The sequence below is a fragment of the Arachis duranensis genome, chromosome 4, assembly GCF_000817695.3.
Source record: "Arachis duranensis cultivar V14167 chromosome 4, aradu.V14167.gnm2.J7QH, whole genome shotgun sequence".
Taxonomy (NCBI): domain Eukaryota; kingdom Viridiplantae; phylum Streptophyta; class Magnoliopsida; order Fabales; family Fabaceae; genus Arachis; species Arachis duranensis.
The window spans coordinates 116,252,418-116,263,428 of NC_029775.3; the positions used below are offsets into that span (position 1 = coordinate 116,252,418).

The 11,011-nt window shown below is 34.5% G+C and overlaps 1 protein-coding gene across 1 annotated transcript; it reads right to left on the reverse strand.

Annotated features, from left to right (window-relative positions):
* Nucleotides 1-6,797: 6,797 nt before the first annotated feature.
* On the reverse strand, nt 6,798-9,269 carry LOC107486284 (uncharacterized). The gene has a single exon (XM_016106833.1). The coding sequence runs from the start codon at nt 9,267-9,269 to the stop codon at nt 6,798-6,800; it is 2,472 nt and encodes an 823-aa protein (XP_015962319.1).
* Nucleotides 9,270-11,011: the final 1,742 nt, after the last annotated feature.

The following is an 11,011-nucleotide window of genomic DNA, read 5'->3' on the forward strand; positions in this document are numbered from 1 at the left end:
TCAAGAGCTTGTTTGACATTGTTGGGCACCATTTGTTACAAGAGTGTAAAGTTGCTTGGTTCGGATTGTCTTTTGGTTGAGGATCTTGTTGTTACTCCTTGAGTGGGATCACCAATGATGAAGTCATGAGGATAACCCCTCATGGACTTCCATTCTCTAGGCTTTCGGACAGGTGTAGAGCTTTGATGAACTTCTGGTGGTCTCACTGTTTCAGTTGCTCGTGCCTGCTCAGGAGACAAAATGGAAGTTTCTCCTTCAATCTGACGAGACAAAACTGGACTGGCAGATTCTTCATTCTGGACAGATTTGGGATTTTCTTTGCTTGTTCCGGCTCCTTCTCCATCTGAATCATTATCTATCACAATAATGGGAATTAAGTTAGAATCACAAAAAGTAACATGTATGGATTCCTCTATGGTTCTATATTCTTTGAGATAAACTCTATAGGCCTTGCTTGGGTGGAATATCCAACAAACATTCCTTCATAGGATTTTGGATCAAATTTTCCAAAGTTTTCCTTATTGTTAAGTATAAAGCATTTGCATCTAAAAACATGGAAATACTTAAGATTTGGAGGGGTTCCTTTCCATAGCTCATAAGGAGTTTTCTTTAACCCTTTTCTAATGATTGTTCTATTCAAAATATAACATGCTGTGTTCACAGCTTCAACCCATAAAAATTTAGGAATCTCATTTTCACATAGCATAGCCCTAGTCATTTCTTGAAGGCTTCGATTCCTTCTTTCAACCACCCCATTTTGTTGGGGTGTTCTAGGGCATGAAAAATTATGAGAAATCCCTAAGTCATCACAGAATTTTTCAAAGTCTTGATTTTCAAATTCTCTTCCATGATCACTTCTCAAATGGGCAATTTTCAAATCTTTTTTGTTTTGAATTTTCTTGGAAAGGGTGGAAAAAGCATAGAATGTATCGTTCTTATGAGCAAGGAAAAGTACCCAACCGAATCTAGAGTAATCATCAACCACAACAAGACCATAATATTTACCTCCCAAACTTTGAGTTCTAGTAGGACCAAAGAGATCAATATGTAACATTTCCAATGGCCTTTTGGTTGAGATTCCATCTTTTAATTTAAAAGAGGATTTTACTTGTTTGCCCAATTGGCAAGCATCACAAGTAAGATCCTTATCAAACTTGATGTTTGGAATTTCTCTAACCAAATTCTTTTTTACTCGCTTAGAAATTTGGTACATGCTAGCATGTCCCAACTTTCTATGCCAAAGCCATTTTTCAGTTTCAAAAGATGTAAAGCATGTTACATTTTGTTCCTTTAAATCCTCAAGAGTTAATCCATACACATTGTTGCATCTCTTGGCTTCAAATAAAATATCCCCAGTTTTCTCACAAATAACCAAACAAACAAACTTCTTAAAGATAACATCAAAACCTAAATCACACAATTGACTAACACTAAGTAAGTTATGTTTCAAACCATTTACAAGAAGCACATCATTTATACAAGAAGAAAAGTTTTTACCAACTTTCCCAACAGCCATTATTTTTCCTTTTGCATCATCACCAAAGGTAACAAGTCCTCCATCATATTCATCAAGTGTTATGAAGAAGGTTGTCTTTCCGGTCATATGCCTAGAGCATCCACTATCCATGTACCACATATTTTCTTTTTTCTTGGATGCTAGGCAGACCTACAAAATAAACTCAAGTGACCTTAGGCATCCAAATTTTCTTGGATCCTTTCACGTTAAACCATCTCTTATGTCCCAGATCATTATAATCAAAAACAACTTTGTAAACTTTATCACCTATCATTCTTTCTCCAAAGAAGTAGAACTTTGGGTGAACTTGGCTAAGTCTTCCTTAAGTCTTTTAACCTCTTTAAGCAACTCTTCATTTTGCTTAAAACAATTCACATACGCAAGAACAGAATGGTCACTTTCACAGCTTCTAACTTGGGCTTTTAACTACTTATTCTCTTCCACAAGATCACAAGCAGTTTCGGCCTCTCTTAGTTTTTCTTTGAGAAAGTCATTTTCAGCTTTAAGAATGAAATTTTGTTGTTCAAGATCTTGATTCTCAGTTAGAAAACATCTTATTTTTTCAGAAAGATGGTCTATCATAAGATGAAGGTCTTCAGTGTCAGAGTTTTGAAATGATACCTGATCTATCTCATTTGCCATGAGACAGAGCTGTGATTTAGTCTCAGACTCTTCATCATCATCTGAGTCATTTTCCAAATCTTCCCATGTGGCCATCAGTCCCTTCTTCTTCACTCTTTTCGGCTTCTCTTCCTTTTTCAACTTGGGACAATCAGATTTGAAATGACCCATTTCCTTGCAATTGTAACAAGTTACTTTGCTAAGGTCTTTCTTCATCTTCCTTGAGCCGCTGCCTTTGCCTTTGAGCTTCACCATTTTCCTGAATTTTTTTGCAAACAACACAAACTCATTTTCAGAAGAGTTATCACTGGATTCATCATCCAGAGGGTTAGTCATAGAAGAGAAAGCAATTCCTTTCTTTTTTGAATCTTTTTTCAAATAGGAGTTTTCAAAAGCAAGTAGATTTCCTCTCAAATCATCAAGTGTCATGGAATCTAAGTTACTACTCTCAGAAATAATTAAAGCTTTTGTTTCCCACTCTTTTGTGAGATATCTCAACACTCTTCTCACTAGCACAGATTCTGAATGCGTGATTCCAAGAGCATCTAAGCCAACAGTGATGATATTGAACCGTTCGAACAGTTCATCAATGGACTCTCCTTCCTTCATTGCAAACATTTCATATTCCCTGTTTAACATGTCTGTCCGAGTCTTCTTTACAATGGTAGTTCCTTCATGAGTGATTTGCAACTTATCCCAGATTTCCTTTGCCGTTGTGCATCGTGATACTCGTCGGTATTCCTCAAAGCTGATAGCACAGTTGAGCAGATTGGTTGCCTTGGCATTTAACTCCACCGTCTTCCTATCTTCCTCGGTCCAGCTTGCTTCTGGTTTAAGAAAGATTACTCCTTGAGTATTTGTGGTAGTTGAAAATTTAGGACCTTCCAAGATGATCTTCCAAAGTCTGTAATCCACGGCTTGTACAAATATCTTCATTCTCTCCTTCCAATAGGTATAATTTTTCCCATTGAAGAGGGGAGGTCTGTTGCTTGATTGACCTTCAGCAAGATTGTATGACAACACATTTGCGCCATTGTTTTCTGCCATGAGGATCTTTACTCCAAGCTGCAAAGCTTGATCTCTTTGAGACCAAGCTCTGATACCAATTGATGGTTTCAGTGGCTAAGAGAAGGGGGGTTGAATCTTAGCCCCCTTTTTTGATGCTAACACTTGCTGACCTTCAGAGAAGACTTTTCTGTTTTTGCTCGTCACTGGACACGAGCAACTTTGTTTTGTCTCGTCCCTTGCCACGAGACTTTTTTGTTTTGTCTCGTCACTTGGCACGAGATAATTCTGGTTTTTGCTCCTGTGTAGTGGAAAACAGAAATGGAGTAGAAAGAGAAGAAGATTGCACTCAGATATATCCTGGTTCGGCTGCTAAGTGCAGTGCAGCCTACATCCAGTCTCCATCACAACAATGATAGAATTTCACTATAATCATCCAGATTACACATTTGTAAAGTGCTAACCCAACTTACAAGGGGATTCCCACAGAATCATGATACACAACATAGATGAACAAAGGACCTCTAAGACATCTATGGCTTTTTCTTTTAATTTTGCTCTCTCTGCCTTTTTCCGCTCTATGGCTTTTTCTTACAAACCTCACTGTTTGCCTTTTTCCATGAGACTCAAGACATGACAAAATTAACAGAAAAACTACAAAACAGAATACATTGAAGGAGAAGAAGAACTGCTAGCTTAGGTAGCTCTGAGAACTCTGTGCCTTGCACTCTCAAATCTTACTCCTTGCTTCAAACAGTGGTTGTTCCCGCTTTTTAAAGAAGAGGAAAGCCTCCACACTTGAAGCCAAAACCGAACCAACTTCTTCCTCCTTCAACAAACATAGGACCGGTTCGGCCACTCAGAGAGAGAAGAGATAACCATGCATTAACCAACATGCAATTACCTCTAGTCCTTTCTTGATCATCACCCTTCATCAATCCGGGCTCTCCATCCTTGGCTTCCTCTCCAAGATGGATTTTTGGCCCTTGATGCCTCATGATGATGATGACTTCATCTGCTTCAATCTCTGCCTTCAACCATCACTTCGCCACTCTAGCTACTCCCTGTGGTGGTTGAGCAGAATCAAAGACAAGCCATGCTTCAAGAATCTCCCTCTTGGCCGAATCTTCTTTTTCCATTTTTGAGCATGAAAGGCTCAAGATAATCTCACCAAATCTAACCACATTTGGTGAATATCTTAGCCACAGCTCACTTTTATTTTAGTATATTTTCTTGCCATCATTAGCTTGATGGTCTTGAGGCTTGCTTTCTCTCCTTTTCGGTAGCTCACTTTTGCTTCCATGGCTGCCAATATTTTTTCTGACCCAATTGATTAACATTTGCTTTCCTGATACAATTGATTTCGGATCAAACATAGAGCTCACAAGAAAGCATTTGTTTTGGGCTTGCAACAATAATGTTTATTCTGGCCCATTTAATAATTCAGCCTCTTGTAGCAATGCTGATTTTTATTTTTGGGCTAGCAACATCTTTGTTTTTCGGTCCAAAGTAAAATCTGCACAACAAAATTATTAATTAAGCATATATGAATTATGATCAAATTAATAATTTTGTATTTAAATATTTCAATAATGTTTGTTCATCATCAAAATTAAATAAGAGTTTTCCAAACTCATCAGTAATTTACAATATTTCCAGTAGAACATCCAAACAAACAATTTTAATCGATTAATTCATTTACAATTCCAAACATTTTCAACAACTTAAAACTTAATACTTTAAATCTAACCTATCTTAACAACATAAATCCTCTAAAACTAACGATTAAATCTAAATCGAGTATAATATTAATCAACAACTAAAACCTATAATAATACTAAGGATAACTAAAACAAAGAATGAAATTAATATTAAAATGAAGAAGAACCTGAAATACAGGAATAGAGAAGAGAACAGAAAAGGGGGCAGCGGTGGCGGCAATAATGGCGGTAGCAAGAACGACAATTATAGTAGCAACGACAGCGCGGTGATGGGAGAATGTTTGAGGGTCAGCGCTGTATGTTGGTGGCGGCTGGCTGAAGTGGATGGCGCGATAAGATAAAGAGGGGCCGCCGAAGAGGATGTCGAGGGAGAGGGTTAGAGAGAGAGTGGACTGCAGAAGGGTTGCCGCTGGTAGCAGGACTAATGGAGCGACGGAGAGAGGGTTAGAGAGAGAGTGGGAGAATAGAGGATAAAGAGAAAAATTCAAAATGAAGGGGAAAAGAGTTTGTTGTTTGAATTTAATTTTAGAACTTGTTACTGTTGAATCTATTGGCGGATAAGTCCAATAATAATGTTTTGTAGATGACCAAAATGCTGCGTCTCACTAAATTAATTCGATGGTAACGAAACCACGTCAAGTTTTCCATTCTCCCTCCAATTATTACCAGTAATTTTACTATCGAAATAGCGAATCTGATGGTAAATATTTGACACAATAAAATAATTCTAATTTTTTTATTATAAATCTGATGGTGACGTGATGTTAAATTCGGTAAAAAAATCCAATAATATTCAACAATTTCTTTTATAAAAGATCAATTTGAAAAGACACCAACTTTGTTAGTGAAATATAACATTGATGGATACTAATTTTCAAAGGTTTAATATTTCAATCCCTTGGGAGAGCATGGACCCAATAAGATGAGAAAATAAAAATATACTTGTACTATAATGGTGATTGTTATTGAAGTGTTATGTTGTTCTCTTATTATTGGATGTATATGAACTACTGTGAAGTGAGTGCCGGTAGCACTAGAGACATTATCATTATTATTAGCTTAATCCACTTTGAATCTGTCTTCGCTCTTTGCATAATTGGAAGTAGACTAGTGATTGGTGATGGGGGATGACGATTAAATGGAACTCATTAATAGATAACAAATCTTTAAATACGATTTCGATTTACGACGAATTAATTTTTGATTGATTAAACTTAAAAATATTATAAAAAAAACTAAAGAAAATAAAACTCTATATAACTAATAATGGAAAAGGAATTAATGATAAAAATAAATAATAATGACATAAATATGCATTTCACAAATTCTACTTTTAGCAAATTATTACTAATATTTTTAATTATTTTAATTTATCACCACGATCTAGAAAGATCAAAGATATAAGTAGGCTAAGGTTATTAACCTCATGAAACTATCTTTCAAAAATTTAAATTAATAAGATTATTGTCGTTATTTTGATTATTTTTTCATAGATTTAATTTTTTTGTTTTCTTAATGCTAAATTATTTATTTTAGATAAACAAACATTATAAAAAAAACCTTGAATATCATTGAATTTATCAATAGAATATATCTGAAAATATAAATAACGTCGAAAGATATTTATCAACGAATTATTTTGTCTGACTCTAGTTACCGACGTATTTTACGTCAGAATTTGTAATCAATACGACAAAAATAAACGGTTAGTTACTGGTTTTTGACAATAATTTTGGCACCATATTATGTTTTGTGGCTCCCATTTACCATTAGATATTTCTAGGAGGGACGGATCCGGAAATCCTATCGTGGGGAGCCAATAACATATATAATATTAAAGAAATATGCAAATAAATTATAATGTAAGATGCATTACAAAAATATACCGATAGAAAATATATATTTAAAGTACAAACAAAATAAGCATACTTTTACTAACAAAGTGGTACACGTCGATTCTTCATATCATAAAATTCATCGATAATAGAATCGGTGTCAAATCTTTCAGCAATCTTCTTCTCACTGTAAATCAAAAGACAATTAGCAAGAAATTCATCTTCCATGTTATTTCTGAGTCTATTCTTCACAATATTCATAGCTGAAAAAGATCTCTCAGTTGTAGCAGTTGAAACAGGGAGAGTTAATATCAAGCGAATCAAACGATCAATCAAAGGATATGTTAAAAACTTTCCTGTCTTCGTTAATCCTTGACATAACTCCGAAATTGTGCACAAGTTACTTAAATCAACATGTTTAGAAACATCAAGTTCATAATGTTGAGCTTGCATTCTAATGTGAAATTTCTCTTGGTCACTGAAGTCACCTGGATAAAATCGTTCTACTAATTCACATACTTTGTTGACACTGAAGAACTTATAATTATCTTTGGGATCTAAAGTTGAACTTAAAGTAAGCAATTCTACCATATTATGATTGAATCTTCCATTAAGCTCTTGCAACTGTGTATCAGTTACAGCCAGAAATAAATTAACACGGTAATGATGCTCCACTGAAATTTGGTCAACAATTTTGCGAGTTCGGCCTCTTCTAGGAATATGCAATGCATTCATATCAGGAACTTCAACTTCATGTTTCTCACAAAACAATATAACTTCTTTTATGAAAGCCTCCCAACTTGATTCTCTCATTCGTTGGATTAAAGTCTTGGTAGTAGAAACCAGAGTTAAAGCATTCAATATGTCTTGATTTTTTCGTTGCAAAGCTTGACAAAGATCATGACTAACTTCCAAAATATTTCTCATCAAATGCAAAACAAAGACAAATTCAAAGGATGTGATAGTATCATAAGCAGCACTAGCATCACCACGAGTGGAGAAATTACCTTCTTTAGTGCTTTTTTCAAGAACTTCACAAGTAGCATCAAACATGCATAGCAAGCTACGTACAAAATTCAAATGAGACCCCCATCTAGTATCTCTAGCTCTTTGTAAAGTACCAATTTGATTAAGTCCACTACCTGTCACAAGTTGATCATCGGCAATTAAGTTTGCAACATTATTTTCTTGAGCAACCCTTAACTGATTATGACGTTTAGGAGAAACAGTCACAACATTCACAATTAGTGCAAGTTTTGAAAAGAATTGATGAACATAGCAAACTTCTTTGGCTGCAGAAACAAGTGCTAATTGTAATCGATGAGCAAGACAGTGAATGTAATAAGCAAAAGGACAATCTTTCAAAAATAGAGCTCGCAATCCATTCCATTCACCACGCATATTACTAGCTCCATCATACCCTTGTTCCCTAAGATTTTGAACATCAAGATTATGACGAGAAAGAACTGATGAAATTTCTGTTTTCAATGTCAAAGAACACGTATCAGAAACATGTATAAGATCAAAAAATCTTTCTTGAACACAACCGTGCTTGTCTATAAATCTCAAAACCACAGACATTTGTTCTCGCTTTGACTCATCTCTTGCTTCATCAATAATTATACAAAATTTAGAATCACCAATTTCTTCTCGAATTGTTGCAGGCACTTTTCTAGCAAAGTTATGTAATATATCTTTTTGAACACCAGGAGATATATATTGAGCATTTCCAGGAGTATTTTCAAGAACAACATTATTAACATTCTGATTACAGGAAGCCAAAAGCTTAATTAACTCAATAAAATTTCCCTTATTCAAAGATCCAGGACTTTCATCATCGCCTCTAAATGCACATGCTTGAAATGCAAGCCATCGAATAGCATCAATAGATGTCTTCAACTTTAAGCGGTTATTTACAATAGTTTTATCACTGTGCCTATTAAGAACTTTGTCTATATGCTTAGGTTGAGCCATTAAATCATCACAAGATTTCACACATAAATTATGGGGAGAATTAAGAATAGAACCCTCGTGACATACAAATGCACAATTCACTCCATTGTTTACTTTCTTCCAATTACTAAATCCTAACTCTGAAAATACATTTTTTCTATCATTGCGAGCACCATAATGTTTACCAAACAAGTAGCAAGGCAAACAATAAGCAGCATCTTTTTCTGGTGAATATTCTAACCAACTTGAAAATTTCTTAAACCAAGAAGATTGAAAATATTGACAGTGATTGTTATTACCAGAAGCTGGATAGCTAATATTTGTTGGTTGGTATGGCCCAGCTATTATGTATGCTCTACGAATTTTATCACGTTCATTGACATTATACTGCCAAATTGGACGTCGCTTTCCTGGACCCTTTTCTAGTAAAGAGATATCAACATCTCTTTCTAATCTTGGAACTTTGGCTTTTTGTTGATGTGTATTTTGAGTAAGATTAGAGAGTTCACTTACTTGAACTTCTTGTGAAACAAGATTAAAGGGTTGACTTGTTTGAACTCCAACATCATCAGTAACTTTTCTCTTAAAAATTGCATCAATTTTACTTTGCTTTCTCATCATAAAATGTTCTAATTTTTTGTTACCTGAAAAAAAATTAAATAATTATATACTCACATGAATAAACAAACTGAATATTTTTTATTAATTAAACGTTAATAACAATATTTTTTTTACTAAGTCATTATCAATTTCACTAAAAATAAAAAATAAAAAAAGAATAAATCTTAAAAATAAATAAACTATTTATCTATAATTTATGTGATCACAAAAAGATAAAATTATATTATTTTATAGTTAAAAAATATAATTTATTAATTAATAATTTTATACGATTATATAAAAAAATAAAAAGTAGAATGAGTATAATAGTAATACCTTTGCTAATTGCTATGATTGAAGATTTGAAGACCGAAGCTAGGCTACGAGGGCGTGCAGCGTGCTCCAAGAGAAGAGAAGACTGAACGTTTTCAAAAGGAACAGCATAAAAGAAAGAGAATGTCACGCGTAACGTGAGTGTTTGTTATTTAGGAGTTTAAAAAAAATTTAAAAACCATTATATTTTATTTAGGTTGGGTCTTTTAGTTTATACTACTATTTTTTTTTTTAAAAGTTGGGGACCCAGGTCTCTACTTGTCCCCCCATGTATCTGTCCCTGATTTCTAGTACTAAATCTGACCGTAAGCAACTTTCTTTTTACAATTAGTAGGGAATTTATTTGACTTTAAAACGTCAAAGTTTTGAAAATCAGAGAATAAAGGTGGGACGTATTTGTCCTATCAAAACGACATCGTTTGGCGTTGTCCCAAAACGACGTCGTTTTAGCTACGTGTCCAGGGACTAATGTGTCTTGAGCGCTACGCGTGTTGCTTTACTTGACACGTCACACCTACAACCTCCACGTAGGAAAGAGAGTGTCGTATTAACCAGTTCAACCTGGCTTGGGAACTTATATGACATATATTTAATAATCTTGAGGACCCAGGACCTAGTTAATTTTTCTAAGGGACAAATCTATCAAACTGCCAAATCTCTCGGGACTTATTTGATGTATTACTCTTTCTTTTTTTTAATACATAACACACTACTCACAAGACCCCCAATGGGAAGTGAGGGATAAATAAAGAGATCACCTAAAACTTACCAAAATAGAGTTAAACCAAGTAAAACTTAAAAATTAGCTAGACACTAAAAACTCAATTATTACAAGAGACATATTATCGAATATTTGACATTCAAAAACATCAAATATATCAAATAGCACGATCAAGCATTCTTTCAATTCTAATTGACAAGAAGTCAACATTAACAATATACTAGTTGCAATAATTCATAATATTTCTAGTAGAACATCCAAACAAACAATTTTAATCGATCAATTCATTCATAGTTCCAAACATTTTCAACAACTTAAAACTTAATACTTTAAATCTAACATATCTTAACAACATAAATCCTTTAAAATTAACAATTAAATCTAACTCGAGCATAATATTAATTAACACCAAAAACCTACAATAATACTAAGGATAATTAAAACAAAGAATGAAATTAATATTAAAATAAAGAGAAGAAAACAGAAAAAGGGACAGCGGTGGCGGCAGTAATAACGGTAGCAGGAACGACAGTTATACTAGCTACGACAGTGGTGATGGAAGAATGTTACGTTGGAGGGTCAGCGTTGTTGGTGGCAGTTTGGCAGAAGTGGATGGCGCGATGAGAGGAAGAGGGGCCGCCAGAGAGGATGTCGAGGGAGAGGGTTAGAGAGAGAGAGAGAGAGAGAGAGAGAGAGAGTGGGTTGT

Coding starts and splice junctions, on each gene's coding strand:
- LOC107486284 (XM_016106833.1), bottom strand. CDS start 9,269: ATGAGAAAGCAAAGTAAAATTGATGCAATTTTTAAGAGAAAAGTTACT.